At 40.2% G+C, this 26,013-nt stretch overlaps 1 protein-coding gene across 7 annotated transcripts in view; it reads right to left on the bottom strand.

Moving 5' to 3' along the window:
- Positions 1-26,013, bottom strand: part of brsk2a (BR serine/threonine kinase 2a) — a gene marked incomplete at its 3' end in the record, with an annotated part of 207,061 nt that overhangs the window by 78,415 nt on the left and 102,633 nt on the right. For all 7 annotated transcript variants that reach the window (XM_080875716.1, XM_080875715.1, XM_080875720.1 and 4 more), the window contains one exon: positions 2,088-2,182. In XM_080875716.1, the coding sequence (XP_080731842.1) occupies positions 2,088-2,182 (95 nt within the window). The remainder of the gene's footprint in view (positions 1-2,087; positions 2,183-26,013) is intronic.

The raw sequence follows: 26,013 nt of genomic DNA, 5'->3' as shown, positions 1-26,013 counted from the left end.
ACTGTTGTTAACCCCCCCCAAAAAAAGTCCAGGTAGGTAGCCAGTCAGGTCAGCTATTTGCATTGATCAGGGCTATTGCCCTGTTGTAAAAGCTGTCCTTGAGTCTATTTGTTCGGGACCTCAGCAGCCTGAACCTCCTGCCAAACAAACACTCTCTCCAGGTCGACGAGGAGTCCATAACTGCTACCAGACTGCCTTCAACTATACCTCCTCAAGCATTAAAATAAGCATAATGTGTTCCAAAACTAGCAGGAAATTTGTAACTTGTAACATGTAAGTTTGGTAATGAGTCATGCCATTAGATTTCCAGACTGTGAGAACGGCTGAGTTGTACTTGAGTTACATCCCATATGGAAAAGATATATATAAATCTTATAAAGTTTGTATCTGTCTTGTGTGAAACTTGTATGAAAAGCAGATAAGAGTGAAAACTGATATAAGATCCCTTGAAAAATTATATAAATAAAACTTGTATGTTTTGGATACTTACTAAAACAATATATGAAAGTAATGAGAAAGTGGCCACTTTCATGAGTAAATCATATAAGTTTTTACTATTGCTTTTCCATATGGGATGGCTCTGACAAAGCAACAGCACACAATCTCACACACCATTTCCATGTAAACGGTGTTACAGGTTAGCAACAACAGGCACAGGTAGACACAAACACACTGACATTTTAGCATGTGATCCAAAAATACTGACTTGCAGCATGAGTGGAAAAAACCTAGAATCTCTTTTTATACATGTAGAATAATGCTGATAAATTTGAATTTTTGTAGAGACATATTCTCCCCGACGTAATTCAGTTCTCACTGGCACATACACTACACCTGCTGTTACACACACACACACACACACACACACACACACACACACACACACACACACACACACACACACACACACACACACACACACACACACACAGCTGAGACAAGACTGACAATGGCTGAGGTTAGTAATTGGCTCTGAATTGCAGCTTCAGCAAAAGACTCGGTCCTGTTGGAAACCTGTCAGTATTTGGCATCTGTTACCCTCATTTTCCTTTGCAGGACAGCAAGATGTCACCTAGCTCACCGACATGTGTTACAATAGTTCCTCTACTTCTGCTACAATACGTCTGTCAGAGCTGAAGCTCTCACAGAAATGACCTGCCTGTCTTTCATGAGAACATTAAGACTGCATGTTGAATGGGATAAGAGGCAGAACAGAGAGAGACTTCAAGAGCAAATCAGCAGCAAGCAAAGAGCAAAACAGACTCTGACACAGCAAGAAGCTAATAAATACAGACCGTTTATCAAATAACAATATCCAAGGACAGAGAATTTTTCATCTGTAGTTGAATAATGATGCCACGTGAAGCGATCCAAAACTGAGGGATTTTCCATTTTCAGATAACCTTTACTGTGAGCAGACCCATTCTCCTCCTGCTTTCCAGCTCATAAGCCAACAATTACAGCAAGCACTTGTCTCTGCGTGTATCCTATAACTACCATTTTCAGGTTGTAGTGTCTCTGAGTTGCCCTCGCTCTTCTTCTTCTCTTTAGTTTCTTTACAACTATTCCATCAAAACAAGGGACAATGTTGCACTGAATGGAACTTCCCAGCAGGAGTCCTATGATGCAATGACAAAAAAAATAAAAAAAAAATTCTATCCTACTGTATGCCTTAAAAAGAAACAATGCAGACTTACTAGTAAAAGCATACTAATTATAGTCACAGAAAGCCGCTTTGCTGTTGTGCATTAGAAGCTCTGACTCTTGCTTGATGGGGGAGCTAAGCAGCTGACTCTTTGAGTCTGAAATGCGTCACTACCTCAGCATGTGATTCCACTCTGTGATATAAACTGCTAATATTTAAGAATTTTTGCAAGATCAGCTGTTGATTTTTTTTGAAACCTTGGTTCTGCTGAGGAAGTCCACTAGCTTAGTATACTATCCATCCATCAACTGTGGGAACATGACAAATAATAAAGTTTACGGTAAGATAGTAAGGCAAAAACAATACAGAAAACGAAATTATTTTTTCATTTGCACTAACCATCCTCATCAGAAAGTCCGAAGACTAAGAGCCGCAAACATACCTTCATTAGTACTGACTCGCTGAGTTTCTCACGGTTCACAATCTTAATGGCGACTTTCTGGCATGTTACACAGTGGACTCCAAGTTTGACCAACCCTGGAAAAAAAGGAAATACACATTTCATTAGTTCAGACACTCTGCTGAATATGAATTTCCACTGAAAACATTAGGAAAAGTCCTAAAATGGGCTGTGATTCTTAAAAAACACACTTAAAAAAAAATTCTCTTGTCAAGTGCATTGACAAGAATAATATAAAGCAGCTAAGGACCAAATGTTGCTAATGCTTGTAATGACTTGTGAAGTGTACACAGAGCCTTAAATTAACTGCCCTCTGGGGTTTATTTGAGTCATAAAGGCAGTAAGTGAGCAGGCCATTTGCTCTATTGATTCCGATAATGTATTAAACCACTGTAATGCAGTAATGTTAATTCATCTAAAATGGTACAAACAATAGGATTATAAAAAAAGAATTACAGGATAAAAAACTAATTATCAACCAGCATCCAAAATGACATGAATGAAGAAAAACTGCACAGAGCTGTAGTGAGAAACTGAAAGTAGAGTGGCATATTTCAAAAACACAGCAGAAAACATTACCATTTTCTTCACAAGACAAACACACTGATTCATGGGTAGAAATCTGAGTGTGCCAGTCAGTTGTATAGGGACTCCCACACGAAGACTCTGTCAAAACTCATATAATTCCTGTGATTTCTCACAACCCAAAAAGCATCTTCTGCTTTGCCTTACTAAATGTCCCCAGGTGTCCTCACTTAAGTGTAGAAAACCGACAGGGATACAACAACAATGAGTGTAGTTACAGTGGAACAAAGTGATGAGTGCATTTGATACAGGGAAGCCATGACAACAGCACCAATACATTTTCATTTGAGCTGCATTTTTATTAGAAAGATGTTTGAAAAGAAAACAAGAAAAACAAAACACCCCAAAAAACAAATTTTGGTTCTCTTTCATGGAAATTTCTCATGATTTGGCAGATATAAACTGCAAACTATATCTAGAAACTATATCTAGAAAAAAAAAAAGACTTCAGCAATTTAACAGCTGAAAAGCAAAATTGAACCTGATTTAATTTAGCCTCTTTAAACTTTGAGGACCTCTTTCGGTGCCTCCACATACATTTAGATTTTCCCTAGAAATACCTTCCTGATGAAAACTCAGTTTCACCAGAGAACTTCGGACTTGCACAGACAGCAAACATCAACGTCTGTGTCAAACTGACTCAACATTCACATTAATGATCATTACTGAAGACAGCAGTTCGGTGGAAGCCCAAATGTGGCTCACATCACATCAGGTGAGAAGCACAGTAAGGAGCATGCTTGTCTTTTTTCCCCAACATTGTGCACTATAAATTAATTCCCCAGGATCACAGTCAGCATGGGAGCCCTACAGTGACAGATTCCTTGCCCTACTTGCAAGTGTCAGCTTCCTGTGACTGCATCTTCTTCTTCAAACTGAAATTCAAGTGAAAGGATTGCTGATTTGACACAGAGCAGAAGATTAAACCTGCTGCTGCAGCTGCACGAAAGCAAGTGGTGTGAATGGAACTTCCAGGGAGCAATCTAAAAATAGCAAGAATAACGACAGTGGTCCGGAGGTGTACAGTAAAACATCCTTGAAGTTAATAATGGCCAAAATACAATCAAGTACAGTTTTCTTGTTTTTTTTAATGGATGGAGTCATAATTTTCAGTCAATGAAAGATTAAAGAATAGAGTAATATCCTACAGAAAGGGTTTGCTGGTGTGAAGCAGACCAATGTGGGCTTTTAGGATCCTCAGCTATGTCTTTCTCATAGATTTATTTCTGTATAACCCAATAGAAGAGGAGAGTCAATGAGCTTTGAGGAGGTGTTGAAAAACAGAGAAGCAGAAGTATTCCGATGCCACAGAAATGCCTTGAACGCTACAGAGATGACGGTAGGGGGAGGGCCAATTGTGGGATATAGTGAAGGAGGAGTGAAAAAGTGAATAAAGATCAAGTGAAAGATGAAACCAAAAAATTTAAATAGATTGAAAGTAAAGGACACAACATTATTCAAATGACAGGCCACAGATAATTAAGCAATAATGGGGAGTGTGTGAGCCTCTATCTTGGGAAGTTGAGAGGCCGCAGGGGCCGAAAGTGGAAACACATGGAAAGGAGGTGTGAGAGATAGAGAATGACAGAGAGATAGGAAGCAAATGTTAAAAAGAGGAAGATAAAAGATTTAGAAAGAAAACATTTTGGAAAGGGGATGAGGCAGTTGAGCAGAAGGGGGAACAACAGACAAACCCATTAGACTTGTGATGGTAATCATATGTTAATGACTGCTATAGAGAAGCTCATAAGTCATGATAAACACATTAAAGAGAAAATATCTGCCTGCAAACACATGAAAAGCTAACTGGATTATTCGCCTCACTATCCATCTTCCTCCAATGCCTTTGTTTTCTTGAGCAGGGGGCACATTAGCAAGAGAAAATGTGCAATGAGAAGACAACACATTATGATTTTACAACCACTTTGCTTATGGATTGAAATGAACTGTTACAAGGAAGTTCAGTACATAAGACACAAGACATTAGCCCCTCTTATGCAAAATATCTCAAAATTATGACTCACAACAAGAAGCGAATAAAACTAATGCTCAAATTACTAGCTAAAGCCAACAACAGACAAAAGTCAGATTGTCCTTTCTGAACAATGCCAAATGTGTCAATTAAATACTCAGCTGAACATGAATTGTTGTACTAAACTTTACAGCAATCCATCCAGTCGTTGTCAGGATATTTCTAAAGGCCAGAAATGTCAACTTGTCCATGTCTGCACAAAAGGTTGTTGAAATGTGTCAGAATCAAAATGATGTAAATCACTGCTATCCCTGAAGCTAGGCTGGTAGCACGGCTTGTATTTTATATGAAAATGAGGCACAGAGAGCTTAAAACAAGCTAAAGCATGTCATTATGTGTGGGTCTTACTTTCAGACATTCCAAAAAAAAAAAAAAAAAAACATTTGCCAAGTAAACAACATTTGGACATAATGTCAAAGTGTGCCCTATAAACTCAAAGTCATATTTGCCAAACTACAACACAGAGCAAAGTAAGAAACCCTGAAGAAGTTGTCAATCCTACCACAACACACCAGACAACAAATGCAATAAGTAAAGCATTTCTGTTCTTTTCTTTTGGATTTCTGTCAGTGAATTGGCTTTTGTTCACAGGACAAGCTGTAGACTGGTGGCCAGTGGTTGAGATCTCTCTGCAATTTTGTACCTTCAAAATAAATTCCCTGGCTCTTACATCTATGACAAAGCTGATGATATTATGGTACGTCCCATACATGACCCCAACATCCTTCTCCCAACATCAAACACATTTAAGAAAAAATCCTCAAAATAACTGCACTATGATTCTCTTATTTCAAGTATGCTGCGATAGCTAACTTCAATTTCTCCATGACCCAAAATAAACTCCCCTCCTCTGCTCTCGAGTGTGCTGTAATTTAAGAGCTCACCTACTGCCAGTGCCCCTTTCACCTGTCTATAACAGCACCCTTGGACAAACAGAAAAAAAATGAAAGCTGGAGTGGCAAGCGAGGGAAGAGGAAGACACCAGGACTTTGTCTGGCTCGTGGTGTGCTGAGTAGGTAGGCTGTCTTTGAACATAGGTTCAAATGTAAGGCTTCAGCTGAAAGCACAAAGGTTTGGTCCACATGAGGGGTCCATTTGCCAGCGCATGGCTCTGTGTGCGCATGTGAAGCAAGTATCTGTGCAAGTTTGAAGCTGATGTGTAGCATTCTTTAGATTCTCGCTACAGAAGAACTGTATTGTGATTTAGTATCACATATGAGTGGTTTATGAACCAAACAAGACACGCGCGTGTTTTTCACTGACACCTGCAATATACGGACAAAAGCAGGCTGTGCAGTGAAGGTTGCGATGCCACTGCATCAGCAAGTATATTGATGTCTCCTCTCCTTTGCCCTCCTCCCAAATCAATAGCATCAAAACTCTTGCCTTCACAACAATAGAAGAATAATGGCACTGACCAGGGACTCGTGGGCAGAAGAGACCACTTGACTGACCCCCTCCCCACCCCACTCTAGCCTGTACCCCAGCTACACAATCTTTATTTTTCATGCACCCTTGTGATTAATGGCCTAATGTGGAGGGACTGCTGGAGGAAGACGCAGAGTGATAACTTTGGCCAATTGCTCGGTGAGCATCATGAGTTGAGCATTGTTTAAGTGCACTGTGCTGGAAGCTTGCTTGATGTCACAAATCTCGGCTGAGAAATATTAGTTTTAAAATAAAAGCTGAGCAAACTGTGCTGAGTGAGCTAGACAAAAGGTGTAAACAAGGGTTGAAAGAAAAGGTTTAAATGAAAAAGCACGAAGCAAGCAATAGGTCGCAAAAAGCAAAGAACATGCACATAGAGCATCCGCTGTACAGCACCTCTTTATCGCCAATGGGACAACTTAATTAACCGCAGAATGTGCACAGTTGTGAAAATCCCTCTAATCAGCTACTTTTCAAAAACTTAAAAAAAAATAAAAATCTGGCAGTGCATCTGCTTCTCTATATCACTGAGCCATGTGTCAGCTCTGATTTGGTAATGAACCTCTGGTCTAACTTCACAAGTCACTGTTTCAAGCTGCTGAACTTGCTGTCCTAAGAAATCTCTCTAATGGGTCCTAGAGTGTATTCATTATGACGGCATGTAGTTGGAACATTTTGAATTAAGCAACTTTTCTGGAAATGATCTAATTGACATGAGACTGCTGGCCTGAAGAAACAATGTTTTTACCAATTTGACACATACATTCAGCCCACGCAACAATTTATGTGTGCAACACATTTCCCTGACAAACTTTAGCTCGTCTCTATTTGATACTGTTAGATATTGTTAATGATTTCAGAACAGTTCAATTCTGATTTTTATAAAGCACCAAATCACAACGTCAGTTGTCTATAGACACTTTACACTGGAAGCTAAAGACCCCATAGGATACTGGAGAAAACTCCAACAATCAAACTGCCCCCTATGAGCAAACAGTTTGCAACAGTGGGAAGGAAAAACCCCTGTTAACAGGAAGAAACCTCCAGCAGAACCAGGCTCAGGGAGGTGCCCTGAGCATAGCATAGCAAGACCAGACAAAATACAAACTAAAGGAAAGGAAAAAACAAAAAATGTTAATGACATGCTGTAGTGGTATATAAACAACATGGGGAGTCAAAACTTGGCTTAGGGTCCAGCCTTAACTGAATACGTACCAGAATCAAGCTGAAAGACTGGAACTGACAGAGTCAGTTTATCTGACCCCACCCCCATTATTATTATTTTTTTTTACCCTCAGGTTTTCCCAATAGGTCCTTGTTGGCATGTTTGCCTTTTTCTCCCTTCGCTTCAAGTTGTTTAACCTGGCAAAGATGGGAAACCCCCAACACATGAGGAGAGAAACTCGCTTCTTCGGTGTTAACTTGTGAGAGCGCTCCAACTTTCAAAGTAGTCTGATCAGTGGCTGATTCATAAGTGGATATCTGGGGAAGAGCAGATAGGAGAGGAGTGGGACCCTGACTGTGAAGCTGATTTCCAATGCTATCAATCAACGACAAAAGTAGGAAACAAAGGAGGGAGAGAGCGTACATGAACACCCTGTACTCTCCTGAGCCTAGAAGAAGAAGAGCTTTATGATCTCCACCTGCTAACTGCACACAGGTAACAAGAGCCACACACAGAGTCAGTGTTTTCTGCTTTATCCTCCTCACAGCCCTGGCAACCAAGCAGTTAAAGATCATTACTGGATTAATTTCCATCTGGAAGCAACTACAAGGCAAGGAGAGCAAAAGATGAAAAAGAGATGTTCCCACTAGCACACCTCTCTCACTTTCAAATCTTGATCTTTCAGAAGTGCTAAACCAATGCAGGCAGATGGTAGTAGCTTATGCTGGCTTAGCTTTCTCTCCCTGAGGCGCTGGCTGTGAGAAGCTCATTGCCCTTAGGCACAGATCTGTGAGCCTCTTTCCACTTCTGCTCTCTAACCCTGACTGCTCTACATCAGGGCCACAGCCCTGCCCTAGGATCAGTGTTTGAAAGGAAACACAATGTGGTACTAGGGCTTCCTAGAGCCTTTTCTGACCATGTGGAAAGCCCTTGCAGCAGGGTGTGGGAATTCCCTCCACGAGGGCAAAGGGTAAAAGACACTTTCACGCCCACATCTTCACACCTTTGTACCTTTTTTGACTTTCCAGCACAAAGATAGACTAAATTATGCCGTCTTCAGTCTTCTTTGCTGAATAAATATCACTACACTGAACGTCTGCAATGTCAAACATCAGTCGGTGGTGGCTTCAACAAGCACACATTTTCATTGTATATTCTTGGGTGTGACAAAGTGACAGATACAGAAATATTATCATTATTATTGAGAACTAAGAACCTTCACAGACATATCATTATTATTATTATTAAAATAATGTCACCACATTGTTTGCTTGCATTTATAGAAAGGAAAGGCAGTGAATCCCTCCCACAGAATATTACTATGTGCCAACTATGTATCTATACTCATCATGCTATGCAATGCTATTTGTGAGAAGTCATATTTGCAGAGAAGAAAACACCCGACCTGGTTTAAAGATTTACCTTTTGGCCTGGCCCAGCTTTCTATTCCAATAAGTTTCTGCTTTTTCTCTCTGCTTATACAGTTACTCCACATCCTTTTCTTTGCTTTTTCCCTGCCATTTTCCCCTCATTCTTCTTCACCCCTCATTGTTTTCTGACTTATTTATCTCCACGTTTCTATTCATCATCTTACCTATGTACAAAAAGAAAGAAAAGGAAAAAGTATACACCAGCACAAAGCTGTTGAGTCATATTGTGCGGGAGGAGGAATGTTGACGATCAAACAATTTTCACTTCGCTACTCAATGAATTCAGTTTCTCTCCCTCTCTCTGCTTCTCACACACATCATTTCTCGCCTCTCCCCATTCACTAAATCTGTATCTTCTCCATTCCTCCGCCTTTTCTTTCACTCCTTTTGCATTTTCAGTCAGCCGTGACGTTAGTCTACCCAGCCTGAATTCCCCTGCAACCCTCTAAGCCCTACCAACCAAAGCAACAGCAACAACATCAGTAACACCAGCGGCCCAGACCAACAGAACAGCTTCAAAAGCAGGAAGAGCAGTTTAGCCCTGGAGTGATGGAGCGAGAAGGGAGGCACACTGACGCATGAATACAGAAACTGTTTATTTGGCCTGTGTATAATAAGACATTTCCTCAGCAGCGCCAATATAAGTTAACTCCCAACTTAGTATTTTATTAATACTCCATACTAATAGCCTCCAGACAAAGTGGTCTCAGTTTACCTTTGATACCTTGAAACATTTTCATACAACTAAAATTACATTATTAAACACAAATTACATGCACACACACAAAGTCACACTTTGTATTCTTCATAATATTTGTTTTCTCTATGTGTTCACAGGTGTAGGTCGAGTATTTCAGAAAGCAAGCATGTTTGTTTGTAGAGCGAGGGAGGTACCAAAGCTGTGAAAACCCAATTTCATGTATACAACTGTGATTTGCATAACATTGCCCCAACAATCACAGAATGAAATGTAGCGAGGTGATGGAAGTTGTAGATGACTTCAAGGTGGTAATCTATTTTACACATTCTGATACAAGTAAGAGAACAATTGTGAGCGTCGCCCAAGGGCAGTAAGAACAATCCATTTAGTTGGTTAGTCTTTCTGATTGGCATATCTTGCAAAATCCCCACTCTTTACACATTAGCCTTATCAGAATGTAAATATAGGAATGGAAAAGCTCATCACTTGCTTGGTGGAAGATGCAAACTTCACACCGTTGCTTCTGCCTACAAGGCAAATAAGCTTCATTGTCATTGAGGTAGGTGCATTCTGCCTTATGAATATTTGACTCCAGAAAGGGGGTTCCTGGTTTATGGCTTAGACATGTTGTGCACTTTACACATTTCCCCACATTTCCACAAACTAAGGTGGGTAAAGAATTTTCCCAAAGAGCCACAAAAGAAACTGGGAATGTTGTGCAGGACCACATAATGAGATTTAAGCAGAAATGAGTTCAGCTTGTTGTTTCGGCCCTCCACAACAGTCCCAGTTTCTCATGTGACTCCTTTAGAAAACTAATTGCTCAGCCCTTTGCTATGGTATTTGTAAAGGGTTCATGTTACACTTCCATATGAAACACTGAATTCTGCTACAGCTGTTTTTGTTAGATCAAATAGATACAATAAAAAGTCAGGCCAAACTTTTTGGCAATGATTTTGTCCATTGTTCAGGAGGCTGTCTCCCCATTAAGCTGATCACAGGCAGTGATATCTTTTCTCTTTTGAATCTCGCTGTGGACATGTCATTGGGGATTCAAAATATTTGAGTCAGAATTCTGGACTGATGTGACTGGAGGTCAGGCTACAGAGCCAAGCGAGAGTGACACTGTCAGAGGAATGTTCTGCCTGAATCCTGAACGGGGACATCAGCGCAAGCATGAATGAAGACACTGCAGAGGAGATGAGAGGATAAATAGAAAGAACAAATACAAAAAAAGGCTGTGACAATGAGGACAGTGACAGGGAGACTGAGAAATACTGATAAGGATAGCTAAATCGAGAGATGCGTGGAGAGACAGTCAAAACACAGAGAAAGTGGGGCCTAGGAGGGCGGTGCAGAGAGACTCAGATCTATTTTTAATGTCTGACTGGGGATCAGCAAAAGGAATGTATAATTACAGCCTCATGAATAATGCAAGGATTCTTTTAATTAGCCACACCAGACCTAAATGCAGCAACTGCAGCAGACAGGACAAACATGTGCACATGCACATGTACATACACATGTACACCCACACACACTCGTCTACAGTGTTACAGTGTTTGGATCCAGACCTTTGGTTACGTCCACCCCATGCGTCGACTGATTCATCATGAAACAGCACTTTCTCGAATGAAAAACCAGTCGAAACAGGGGAAACTACAGGAGGATCAACTACTAGCCAATCATTGTTGTGGGGGGACTCTCCCTGATGTCAAGCTGTTGTCAAGCTGGTCGTCAGTGCTGGGGAACTTAATGAAGTGTTTTCAATTCACTCTATTCTTAAAACCCTGTCTTAAAAGTCAAGAGCAAAGTCAAGATGTAGGCCTGGGTATGCACCAGGCCAAACTTGCACCCCAGAACCTAGCACTGGGATTTCCAGGCTTCTACCGTTCTACCTTTAACACTTAGACCCCCGGAGAGCAGTCATTTTGGTTTTCTACCTTAGACCCCCGCGGAGTCATCATTTTGCGTTTCTACCTTTAAAAGCCGGAGAGCAGTCAGTCAAATGCTGGAGTCATTCATATGTATATTAGGTCGTTACCTAGGAATTCTGGAGGGAGGGGAGTGGGGGTGAGTGATTGAGGGGGTTTGGGAGTGGAGTGTTTCAGTTTGCCATCTTAGGGAGAAATCAACACATGTCCTTTGTATGTCCTTTGTTGCTGACATTTATTGATGAAAACAGTACAAAAAACCAACCATTTGTACGCATATTTACAAATAATGATAAAAAGTGAGTGAGTACATTTCAACATTTTCAGCAATCACTCACAATCCTGGCACTGCCACGGTATCTGTCGTCTGCATTTACCACATGTGTACCTGTAGCAGTGAACACATCGCACAGTGGCCTGATTTTTTTTGCATCTGTGTTTGACCTGACACGTGGCCCTTTTTCCAGGGCTCGGTGTGGAGGGTTGTGTCCGAAGCAACTGATCTTTTCTTGCCTTCTTCGCAGCTACATGAGAGCGAGCCAACTCCCTTGCAAGCTCCACCAGGAAGTCCACCCGTCTTTCCTTCGTCCCGGTGCATGCTTGATACAGCACATGTGCATTCAGTGCTGCCATGTCAATCATGTTATAAAACACGGCGACTGGCCAGCGCCGTGTTCCTTTGCGGACAGTGTACTCCCGAACCATCTGGTCCATCACATCCACGCCACACTTTGTTTTGTTGTAAAGGGTGACAGTGTTTGGCTTCCTTTTGGTGGTGTTATCAGTCTGAACCACGCTGTGCATGCTGCTAAGAATATAGACTGTCTTCTTCCGTTTGGCCGCATACGCCGTCAGCGTGGCAGCAGAGGTTGAAAACACCTAAGAAATAAGATAAATTGTTATTTCCATAGCCCTTTTACACACAATGAAACACATAAACATAGAACCACAAAAGACCTGCAACATACCTGAGTGGTGAATTCATTGCGATCTGTCTGTCTAGTGGATTAAGGAATTTCCCTGCGAATCTTGTTGACTGTGCCGAGGATGGTGGTTTTCCGTCCAAGAAGTTTTTGCGCAAGTGAAAGCGATGTGAAGAAATTGTCCGTGGTAACATTTCTGCTCTTGTCTAGGAATGGTTCCATCAGCCTCATTACTACATTTTCAGAAAGTCTCTCCCCAGTGGGACGATTGGGGTCCTTGCCAAGATATGGGAAGACATTGCAAATGTACTTGGATTTTAGGTCGCAGGCCACCCAAAACTTGATCCCAAACTTGTCCGGTTTACTTGCAATATACTGCAGGAAACAGCACCGAGTCTTTGATGGGAAAAGCTGTTCATCAACGGTGATATGTAGACCAGGGTTGTAGCACGTGATGCAGTTGGTGACAAATGATCCCCACACACTGGAAATTGCAGCGAACTTATCAGTCTTTGCTCGATCACTGCGGGTGGACTTGTCATCAAAGCGTAGGTGTTGCATGATGTCTTGGAAGCGGTTTCGTGCCATAGTTCCAATTATCTGTGGGTTTCCCAGGTTTGCTGACCAGCAGTCATTTACAGGGCAGGGTTCCATCGGTAAACAAAACAAAGTGTGGCGTGGATGTGATGGACCAGATGGTTCGGGAGTACACTGTCCGCAAAGGAACACGGCGCTGGCCAGTCGCCGTGTTTTATAACATGATTGACATGGCAGCACTGAATGCACATGTGCTGTATCAAGCATGCACCGGGACGAAGGAAAGACGGGTGGACTTCTTGGTGGAGCTTGCAAGGGAGTTGGCTCGCTCTCATGTAGCTGCGAAGAAGGCAAGAAAAGATCAGTTGCTTCGGACACAACCCTCCACACCGAGCCCTGGAAAAATGGCCACGTGTCAGGTCAAACACAGATGCAAAAAAAAAATCAGGCCACTGTGCGATGTGTTCACTGCTACAGGTACACATGTGGTAAATGCAGACGACAGATACCGTGGCAGTGCCAGGATTGTGAGTGATTGCTGAAAATGTTGAAATGTACTCACTCACTTTTTATCATTATTTGTAAATATGCGTACAGATGGTTGGTTTTTTGTACTGTTTTCATCAATAAATGTCAGCAACAAAGGACATACAAAGGACATGTGTTGATTTCTCCCTAAGATGGCAAACTGAAACACTCCACTCCCCCACCCCCTCAATCACTCACCCCCACTCCCCTCCCTCCAGAATTCCTAGGTAACGACCTAATATACATATGAATGACTCCAGCATTTGACTGACTGCTCTCCGGCTTTTAAAGGTAGAAACGCAAAATGATGACTCCGCGGGGGTCTAAGGTAGAAAACCAAATCATTTCATTTTAGAATGAAAGCAATGGATGGATGGCAGCCAACCAATCAAAGCAATGGCAGATTGAAGATGGAGACTAGGTCTAACGAGTGTCTGACATCAGGCTAGTAAATACATAACTGCATACAATAATGAGGTGCCCAATCAAAAAAAAAAAAAATCTCACCAGTTTACACATGTGCCATGTTTGGAACATTTGTGTGTTAGCTCATCCTTTAACTCCTGGAGAGTGTCAGTTGATGCCTTGATTATGACTTTGATAGGCTTCACAGCCTCTAGACACTACTCAAAGAGCTGCACACTGTGTGACTGTCGTTTGTTAGATAACCCCAATATGAAAGCATGAATTATTAAATATCTGACTGGATAATATTACGAAACCTCACTGTAACCATAGAAAACATCCTGGCAGCACAAGTGTGGTTTTCTGTATTTTTCCACTCACATGCACACTGAATGCAAAGAAACATGGGAAAAAACATTGCTGGCAAACAAGCCATGCAGCCAGGCCAATTGTGTGGGCTCGAAAGAGAAAAAAGAGAAGAAGCAATAAATCAAACCTTCCGCCACCACAATTCAGCTTGAGTTATTTCATTAATTAAAAGTGTTTGGGTTTTCCCTGCAACATCTTCATTATTAAACATGGGTCAAACCGGAATAGACTTCACCGAGAATGAGTTCTCGTCAGCCCGTCATATTAACTACCTTTCTTCTCAATTAAAACTGAAATGGATGGTCGAAGCTCAAACAGGAAAAACACAACTAGATTGTCTCCACACACAAAGAGAAAGGAGGAAGTTGGATCCAAGTTGGAACGACGCATCAAGAAAACGGCAGGATGTTATTCAGTTGTTATCTGGCAACTCGAATTCTCCCATCTTCAGAGTCTTAATTTGTAAGCTAATTTGTGGCTGGCAAAGACAGGCTTGAGTATGGAAGAGGATATTGGATGTAATTTGATGTCTCAGTACATCTTTGCTTGGTGATTGGAGTTTAATTGGCAATGAGGGTACTGCGTTCTCACTTTGGGGCTCGCAGGGGGGTGACGGCACCCACACAAACTGCAAACTCTGTTCCACACAACTGAAGTAAAACTGGTCATACAAAGATGGCTAGCAGACAAATGTTTACCTTGTTTGTGAAATAAAATTTTTTTAAAAAAAAAGTATGACTAACTTTTCTGACATGCAGTCTTTTCATAAACAAGCAGCGGAATAAGAAAGTAACAGCAGGATAGCCTGTTCAAGGTGAGTATACACCCCACTATTATGGTCAACATGTTGTTATTACACATTACATACCAGTGTGTGGACAGAACGATCTATAGAGCTTCAGTCTGTGCACTTGAGGTAGCGGGCTACCCCCTGGTGTGTGACTTTGATACACACAGACACTTTTCCTGATAAAAAGTCAGCAGGTGCAAAAAAACAAAACAAACAAACAAAAAAAAAACAATACTGGGAAGAGGAATCCTCTCAGCTTTTTCTTAATGCTTCTGACATCTTTGTAGTGCCTTCTTTTTTCAACTAGTGCTGCCCAAGAGAAAAGGTCAAAGTGTCAAAGCCACCATTAGTGCAAGACCCAATCAGAAACACCTCAAGGCATGGAAACAAGGGCAGGACGAGATTTGTGTGTGTGTGTGTGTGTGTGTGTGTGTGTGTGTGTGTAAGAAGTGTCTCACAAACACATGCAAAAAGCAACTATATTACTGTAATGACAACAATATACAGAATCCTGAAAATATCCATGCTGGGAGTAAAAACTATAAGTAGAGTGACACAGGCTATCACACACAGACACACATATAGAGTACGAGCGGCTTCTCAGCTCTGTTACATTTTTGCTCATATTTTTAAAAAAAAGAAAAAAAGAAAAAAATAGGCTTTAATTAAGCTTTTAATCATTTGAATCATTTCATTTATTCACTATGAATCATGTGATTTTCAATCATCTTAATTCTTTACATGCTTTGGAGGTTGAAAATGGTTGAACCTGTACTTTAATTTGACATTTTAAATATACCTACTCTACAGTGATACGCAGGTAAAACAGTTATGACATCATATCTCAAGTTAATATGAGTTGTGACATACAATAGGTAACAAAATGTCTCACATAACTACACGTTTACAAACACGTATTTTTACCACCAGCGCAAGCACTGGGATGAGTAAACATGACTCATCTGATCTGGAACATTTCCCTGTTTTCTCTATTTTTGCATCTATGAATAATCCATCCATCCAGAACACAATCACACACAGTCATACGGGGTCATTTGCATATTACTGTATCTTAAAGGAACTTTTTTTGCCGTTTTACAGCTTCTCCTTTTGCCATTTCTCACCCAATTATACTTTCATTTTCCTCTCACTTTACTTCTCCTTTTTCATTTCAGCTGCTGTTCCATGATCCACAGTTGTATATCATTGCTTTCACTAAAACCTCATTAAGCCGTATGCTTTCACAGCAATCCTTTCTTACATAATGCCTAATATGGCTGCACAATTAATCGAATCTTAATCTTGATCACAATTTGGGCTCTCCAAAAATAAATGAACATGATTATGCAATGATGAAAATGCGTGCCCCACCAACAGAATGCAAATCAAGGGGTCACTAAATGACCATCTCATCACCTGCCTGAATGTGCCAATCACAGCTGTTCTCCAACCTGTCTGGCTTGAGGTTTCCTGGACTAGTGTAGGTAGATCATGCTACATTAAAAGTCAGATATCCAATAATATTGAAATATTTGGGCCAGTGATGTTAATCAAGAAGAAATCATTTGCAAACAGTGTTGTGGAGTTTTCTACACCACAAAGCAACAGAACTAACTTATTCAACCACCTCAAAACACACCACAACAGTACAATGAATGCCAAGAAAATCAGAGCAACAGTTGTTGATAAGAATCGTCCAGCATCAGCTCAGACATCTTTAAAAGCATCAGAGTATCCATCCAGCTCACAGAGACACTTAAATATCTCACCAATCCCATTCTATTTGTCCAGTAAAGTCAGTATGTAAAGAAGCCTTCAGGAAATGGTCAACTTAATGGGAAAAAGTTACATTATCCTCTTACATCTTTTCCAAGATGGCAATATCTGTGTCGTACACAAAACATTACAGGGGAAGTAGAGCAGGATCTCACAGCTGCCTGCCAACTTCAGTCACATCCATCGTGTAGGTATTGTATTATGCATACAATAGAGTGAAAGTATTCATATTTTGCTTTATAAGGTGCATTTAGGTGAGGTACTGTTAATTATAACATTGCTCAGCAATGTAGCACAATGTAAAGGTGAAAGCAGTTAACTGTCAGTTTAATTTTCTGTTATGTTTTCACACAATGATTTTACTTATATTTGATCTCAATGCAAAGATTTATAAAGATCTAAGAGCAGTGTTCTGTTTGCATAAAAGTGTAATAAAAATATTTTTCCTTATTTAAATCAATGAATAGCCATGGGAAATAATTGTGATCTCAATACTGATCAAATTAATTGTGATTATCATTTTGGTCTAAATCATGTACTCTAACATTTTTCCACATCCAAGGGATGCTGAAGATACTGAAGATGAAGACAGAGTTGGAGATGGTGCACCGTGTAGAAGAACAGAATACATAATGAGTTATGGAAGATTTCATGGTGGGAGGAAGTGCTGGTAGCCAGCAGCCATTGGTGAAGCTGTTGACATCTCTGTCAAGAAGCGGGATAAATTAAGCAACTCTTCTCACTAAATCAATGCATCAGCAGCCGCAAACTCATTGCCCGAGCAACCTTTGTATCTCAACAGAGCAACAAGGGAATTTCTAACAACCATCGAGCAGAAACTCTTTGTGTTGGTCTTTGACCCCTGTAGATTGAGTGTCTCATTGTCACTGCTTCGCATATTCCCTTTACCCCGTCTATCAGTCCCCTCTTCCTCACCTTACTCTCCTTTTTTTGATCAGTAGATATTGTCTCATCTCTCATTTTCCTAAGAGACACATTGTAAAGAGGGATAGCTCTGCTCTGCTGCATCATGTGTTCCGGTGGTTTCTGTGCATGCGTGTCTGTGTATATGAGCAAACAGGAAAAAACAAAGCAAAAAAATATCCAACTCCAAAAGACAATACACAAAAAGATAAAATATTACTAAGACAAAGAAAGCTGGGCACTGACCCTGCTTGAACACTCGCCGGCTTCTCTGTAATTATCACTGTGTGTTTGTTTGTGTGCGTGTGTGTTTGTGTGTGTGCACAAGAGCACACATGTTCTCCTGTGAATGAAAATGAAAGCGATTCTGGAGACAATCCAACTCCCAGATTGCCTGCTTGCTCAGAGTCTGCGCTCACGTCACAGAACTTGGAACGCTGCCTTGTACAAAAAGTATAGATACACTCAGGCCAGAAACACACACACTCACACAAATTAAAGTACACAAAGTGGAACACCAGGGGCACTTCACCAAGACTCCATTTCACCTGGCCTTTTTATTGAACAAAGGGAGTGAGATGTTTAACAGAGCTGTAAGAAACCTCTGCCTGAATATCAAAAAGAGATCATTTTTAAAAAAAAGAAAAAAAAGAAAAAAGGAGAAAGTTTGAAAAGTATGTCCAGTTTGAGCAGCAAACTTTACCAGAAGTTTATCGGAAGAGACAGAAGGACAGACATATGAAGAGAGAGAGTCAGAGAGAGAGAGAAGTTAGCATGCCAGGTACCAGCATCAGGGAAACAGAGAGCAGAGAGAGACATCTGTTCAACACAACTTCAGGGGGCTTTTACTCTGATGTCAGCCTGTCACCACATACAGGACCGCAGGAGTAGATGCATGCTGAGAGCCTGAAGAACATGAGCCACACACACACACACACACACACACACACACACACGCACGATCTATAGCAAGCATTGTCTCACTTCATTTCCATCTCCCTCTCTCTCACACAGCTATGGATGAAATCACAGCTAAAACCAGTGAAACCAAATCCTAAAGAAAGTAAAGCATCACGCTGCTTTATCCTCAAAACCTCTCACAAATTTTATGCAAGTTTTTGAAAACTTCCTAAAAATAGTGAGCGAGCGATAAGTGCTTTTAATAAGGGTTTTTGTTTTTTGCAGAGCGTGGGTGGATGGGGTTATCACTTTGTATACTAATTTCCCAGAGTGCATTTGAAACAGAAAACTAATCAGCAGTGTTTCTGACAAATAATTAAATGTTATGTAATTGATAAAGCAAACATGATAAGACGTAGCCAGCTTCAGATAATATACATGTGAGCTTTTCTTTCCTTTTTATAACAATACAAACATGTGTTTTTGGACGGTTCTTACATTTTCTGTAATCTTAAAATCAACATGTTTAATCAATAATGTTAATCTTGCTTAGCTGCAGCAGCGAACCAGACAGTGTGGCTACAAATCTGGACTTCACCCACAGGTAGCTCATTAATTACCACAGTAGAAATATGTAATGCATAGTTTAAAAAAAGATTATATTTAAGAAGCACTTGGACAGGAAAGAATTCACAAACAAGATAAAAATCAGCCTTTTATTAAACTAACATTAATCGATGATCTTTGTATTATTTTCATTAGTTGCGTTCTGTTTTCAAAATGTCACCACCTCCTATGTGACACTTGACTGGAGCCTCTGGCTCATTTCGCCCACTATGGCAGCAGTGAACTTTTAGAGATCTCTGATAACAGTTTTGTTCGCCTAGAAAGCCATCAGTAGGGAAAATACTGCAGTCATTAAAACTATAATGGTACAGTCAGAGAGACTGATGATGTATTGATTAGACCTCCCCTATCTGTGGTGCTTTACACTGATAACAGACCCATATAATGAGGATGGTTACTGCATGGCTGTTTGCCCGCCTATACAAATTTAAAAGGCACTTTCTTGGGTATAACTGTTTAAGTGCTCATTAATTGCACACAAATATTTAATCAGCCAATCGCTTGACAGCAACATGGTCAATATGACCTAAAAAAGTTAAGCATCAAAACGGGAAAGAAAAGCAGTTTAACTGAATGTGGCATGATTGTTGGTATGGTTTTCCCACATAACTATCTCCTAATGCTCGAGGTCAATAATGGCAATATAAATAACCTTTTTTATAACTCAGGTATGCAGAAGAACATCTCTGTGAATGGAAAACATGTCAAACGTTGAAGCAGATGGGCCACAACAGCAGAAGACCACACAGTGCCATCCTGTCAGCTAAGAACAGGAAACTAAGGCTAGAAATTTGAATAGGGTGACCAAAATTGAACATCAAAAGTTTAGAAAAACATTGCCTCGTCTGCTGAGCATCAACTTCTGTTCTGATATTCAGATGGTTGGGGTCAGAATTTGGCATAATTAATATGAAAGCACAGGTCCATCCTGCATTGAGAATTTTTTTTTTGGCGTGTATGTACATTTCACCTCTATCAGAGGGCTATCAAAGTTACAGTGGGCTATCAAAGATCTGAATCAACTGTGTGGCAATATGAACCAGAACCTCTGAGGAAGGTTTCCAGCACCTTAATTCTTCTTGTCATAAATGAAACAAAGAATTAAGGTTGTTCTGAAGGCAAAAGGGGTTCCAACCTTGTCCTGTATTTGTATATAATCAATTTTTACGTGTGGTTAATACAAGAACTTACTGTTAATTTGTACAATGAAATGATCAAATCACTGTATGGATGGCTTCAAAATACGAGTCATGTTTGCTGTGCAAAAAACTGTTACTGAAAGTGTGTGTCCTGCAATAGATGAACCTTTCACCAAAGCATGATGGATATTTATAGGCCAGTCTGGGCATACAACATCATTTGATGGTCAAAGACAAAAATGTGACCATTCAAACCCCTACCCAGTCATTCTTTATCTGAAAAGGATTCCTTTCACCAGCGTCACACTCATGACTCAGGTGGGGACATGGGGTCATTTCATCATTCAAGAATCAAATCTATTTGAGTGAAAAAAAATCAAAAAAGGGAAACTTAAAGTCAGTTGAATTCTATCGTGGTTTAGAAAAAATTCTTTTCATTTTGAATTTAATTCTAGCAACATGTTTTAAAAAAGCTGGGACAGAGGCATGTTTACCACTGTGTTGCATCACCTTTTCTTTAAACGACACTCTAAGCTTTTGCAAACTATGGAGACTAATTGCTGTAAGAATTCTGAAAGAAAAACCTTTTCCATTTTTTGCTTTAGACAGTATTTTAGCTGCTCAACAGATTGAAGCCCCCTGTTGTGCATATTTTTCATCCTCTCTGGGATGCTAATGCTAATTTATTAATAGATGACAGGGTTGTTCTCTGGGTGTCTTTGAATGTTGCCTGCCTTTCGTTGTGTTGTCTCTCAAGATGACCCTACAATGTTTCAGTGATGCTGAGGTCTGGACTCTGGGCATTGGCAGTGTGTTTGGGATCATTGTCATACTGAAAAATTGAGCCGTTGCCACCAAGGTTTCCAGGTGGTATTGCATGATGGATCGAAATCAGACAGTACTTTTCTGCATTTGTAATTCCATCAATTTTAACAAGATCCCCAACAGCACTTGCTGAAATATCTCTCCAAACCATGACAGAGCCTCCACCATGTTTTACAGGTGGCTGCAGACACATTTTGACACTTTCAAACATGGATTATTACTCCATAAGACGAGTCATTGCTGATTTTCAGTCCAGTTCTTGTGCAAGTTGACAAATACCTAAGCCTTTTCTTACTGTTTCCCTTCCTCAAAAATGGCTTCTTGACAGCCACTCTTCCACTGACACCATTTATGATGCTTCAGTGAGCAGTAGATTGATCAACTAAAGAACCAGATGCATCTCTCAGATTCTCTGTCAGGTTTTTGCTGGATTTTTTGTTCCTATTTTTAAGGGCATGACTTTCAGATACCGTTCATCTGCTGTAGATAATTTTCAGGCCTGTCAAGTCTTTTGTTCTCGACTTGTCTGGTTTCCTGCGATTTTTGAAGGATGCACTGTACACTGTGTTGAGATAATAACTCTTTGGGAATCATCTTGTTGGCCCAAAAATACACTTTAATGCCTGGCAACTTGTATTTTTGACATTTTGTCTATTATGTATAGACACAACACTGGTCTATCCCTCGAGAAAGTAACTTAAAAAAGACATAAAACATTTCCTTGGAAAATGGTCTGTACAAGGACTGAACTGAAAAGGTGTTTATTAAAAGCAGCCAATGTCCAAAGAAAAACTTAGGAGGCCCTTTAGAAAGTCAGAAGAACTTTGCTCAAGACCATTTTAAAAATTACAAGTAAATCTGGCCCCTTGGAAGCGAAACATAAAGGAATGAGGGATGGGTCATGACATTTTTACTTTACTTTTTTATGTATATTTCTTTCTTTGCATTTCTAACTTTGCCAACAAGCTGTCTGTCCTAACAGTGGTCCATATAGAGTCCATATAGAAATGTTTTTCTATTCTTAACTTTACTACGCCACCATAGCAAAGTCAAAAAACCCCAAAACATTTTAGTTAACTGACAAATCAAACAACATAAAAAAGCAAAAACAACCAAAAACTGTTGTGCGCTACAAAAAAAATGAACAGGCAATGTTGTAGTCATATGTTTAACTCAAATTCATTTTAAGTGCTGTGTTCATGTTGTAATATCTACTCGGGACTTTATAAATTTCCCCCTTGACAAATAATTGCCAATAATAAAAATATAAATATACTAAAAATAATAATGAAGCTAATAAAAATTAAACTGAATTTCAATATTTTCACACAAGAAAAAAATCAACTGAAATGAGTAAACATAGCCTGGAAACTAAAGTCAACTGAGAACAATGTGAATTTATTAATTATAAAGAAAAAATTAAAAATAAAAACAAATAAAAAATACTGAATTCTTATTATTCTGCCCTGCAGTGATTTCAACCGCAGAATAATGTTTTAAAATGCAGAGCTGCACGGGGCCCCGTTGCTTTTTTTGGACTCTATTAATCTTTTAGTGATATTATGTATCATAGATGATGAAATTCTTTGCAAATTTAAATTGAGAAACAGTGAATGAGAGCCTACATGGGCATATGGCATTCTTCTAAAAGACTCAGTCTTCTCTGGGATGCTCTTTTTACACCTAATTAAGTTGATGATTTGTTACCAATTTATCTAATTAGTTGTGAAAAGTTACACCAGGTGATTTTTTTTGCATCAAGTTTATTGTCTGTTGTTACACTGTGGCATCTATTTTCAAATTGGGTGGAAAAAGCATTTATTAAAATAAAGAACACTATTTCACTTTACATGTAGTGCAGCAACTGCCAATCAAGGCGTCAGAACAACCGATCAAGAATCCTCTCAGGCACTCATGACAGATGGAGAGGTTTGAGAGAGGTGAGTTCATGTCAAGGGCTTTGCTTGTATCTAGCTGGGTCAGTGGGGGGTTGCTACAGCGCTTTTATAGAGACAAGACGAAGGCAGAGGTGGTTATTGAGGATACTGATGTGAGGCGCAGACCTGAAAATAAATTACAGAATTTGCATACATGCAAACATTACACAGTACTCAGTCACTTCTATCTCCCTTGTTTGTGCATCTCTGGACTCAGCAGGGCATGTCGCCAGAGCCCAAACGCTGTATGTGGAGAGATCAGGTCAAAGACACACACACACGCACACACACACACACGAGACACGCTCTGCCTGAAGCTGATGACGCAAATAGCCTTATAGCTCTGTCTTGGTGCAGCGCTCAAGTGTAAATAGGGAGGGACAGGAGGAAAAGAAGGGTGTAGAATGAAAGAGAGGAGAGGCAGGAACAGAGGAGTTTTAGTTGCTTCTATAAGTGGAATGCAAACTTTCATTTAAGCATAACCAACACACGCACACACACATACATACACACACACACACACACACACACACACACACACACACACACACACAGTGGCCACGGTCATCAGGGAAAGTGATTACTGCTAATCTGTATGAGCATATCATCTGTAACCCAATAAAGTGATTAGTTTCTTAGTGTCACACGGATGGGTTGGACTAAGCGAGTGAAGAGGAAAGAGAGGAAGACGCTAGTAAAGGAGTGTGTGGGGTGACATGGGGTGTGAGGCATCAGTACTAGCTCCAGCCAGATGGGGGCTCCCTTTTGCATGCACTTTTTCCTCACATGTATCTTGCACTCCTGTTTTTCTTGCCAGTTTTTAATCACACTCTCTTCCCATTTCTGCCACAGGGTTCTTTGCAACTTTCTTTGTATTTGATGCCTTTCAACTTCTTGTATTTTCATGATCTTCTGGAAGTTTTCTACCTGCCCTTGTTTCCCCAATTACTTTCAATCTCACCCCCATTCTGTCTTTCTACCTTTTCCAAAAAGTTGATTCTGTTAATCTGGACGTAGCGTTTTCAGTGGGAGTAAAGTTTTGTGACTCATCCAAGTAACTTCTTCCATCTCAGCTGACTGAAGGTTTTCCCAACCTTGTAAACAGTACATCTGCATAAAGACTGAAACCAGCACCACTGACTAACAATGGACTGTGAGGTCAGTTTCTGGATCATTAATATGCAAATTATCATGACCATTTATCAATGGCCATGAGTACCATTCACAAATAGTTGGGGAATGACAGCATTGTAAGAGGGTGAAAGATATACCCTTAGGCCCCCTCCTCAATTTAGACATGGTCTTTTCCTTTTCACATAAGCGGGCTCTTTGACTCCGCGCTCAAACCAGCGTTCCTCCCTGTCCAGGATGTGTACATCCTCATCATTGAAAGAGGACCCACTGACCTGTAGGTGCAAACAGACTGCGGAGTCCAGGCCTGAGAAGTTAGCTCTTCTTTATTGTGCCATCCGCTTAGCCAGAGATTGTTTGGTTTCCTCAATGTATAAACCACAGCAGAAACAGTGAAACACACAGTGTAACCAACCAGTTCACAGAGTCACAGGGACCCCATGAGAAGACAGCAGTGATACGACCAAGAGTGGTGTGAGGTGTGAAGAGCAGAAGTAGAGGGAGACAAATTGACTGAAGTGAAAAGCAAATGGTTACACAGCTCAACAGAGAGATAGAGGAAAATGTTACTGAGAAAGGATGTAATATATAGTTGGTGCCCCCTGTCTACTAAAGGACAGCAGTGTAGTGGGAATGCCACGACTTACACTACTCCACTTATGCATATCACCGTACTTCAGAGCTCCACTCCGCTGTATCACAGACACCTATGTACGCACACACTGAACACCTACACTGAGGTTTTGCAGACACGTAGCCACTAACCAGAAGACATTCATTTTTATGACATTTTGGACATGTGACAATCATGATAAGAACCTTGCATCACATCACTAAGGCCTACAGAAAGGTCTGCAATCATCTGACAACCAGAAGTCAAGAGGGAAAAACTAATATTCCCCAACAGTTACAAGTAGTTGCTGGGAAAAAGAATTCAAACCCACAGTGAGAGAGAGAAATTTACAAGTTAATGACATCCAAAGGAGAAATACAGCAAAAGTAAAATACATATCCTATAACAATGTAGTAGTGACAAGCCTACGAGCCCATATTGATGTTTTCCCCATTTGAGCTCTGTCTCTATTTATAGATCCTCTTAGTCCTCCAGGAAGCCTGTATCACTTGATGAACAGCACCTCATCATTACAGAAGCCTTGCTAATGCATGAAAGACCTCTTAAACAATCAGTTCAAGATATTTTATTGCACCCAATTCCCCTTTCGGAGTCTTTTAATAAAGTGGTAAGTGAAAAATCGCCTGTATTGAAAGTTAGCAGAACTCGTTATTAATTCATTGTGTCACTATTTCACACCAGTCTTTTAAGCTAGAATAGACTGTCTCTCACCTGGCAAGTCGTGTTACAGAGGTGGCTTTTCAAAACATCCATTAAATCACTCATTAGATTTTATATTTCTTGTTTCCTTGTTTCTCTACAGTTATCAGTAGAAGAAGCAAAAATAATATTATCTAAACACAGGATGTAGTGTCAGCCTTAACCTTTTTTTTTGCAAAAAACATGTCTTCTTTTATAGAAAAAGGTGTTATAATTGTACCCTCTCTTTCTCAAATACTGCAGGAATTAGCTTTTGTGACCAGAACTGGACAGAAGTTCTAGGCATAGGTCACATTTCTTTTAGCTTCTGTCTTTTGAAAAAACACTTCAACGCTAAACTAGGGCTGGGCGATATGGCCTAAAATCCATATTGCGATATAATTTGAAGCATGTGTGGTAACGATATATATCGCGATATATTCTTTTCTTCTGTATAACCTATTTTCCACACTATAAGGCACACTTAAAATCCTTTAATTTTCTCAAAAAT

Source organism: Rhamphochromis sp. 'chilingali' (assembly GCF_963969265.1).
Source record: "Rhamphochromis sp. 'chilingali' genome assembly, chromosome: 2".
Lineage (NCBI taxonomy): Eukaryota > Metazoa > Chordata > Actinopteri > Cichliformes > Cichlidae > Rhamphochromis > Rhamphochromis sp. 'chilingali'.
The sequence above is the reverse complement of the archived record's forward strand: the minus strand, read 5'-3'. Positions and strand labels throughout refer to the sequence as shown.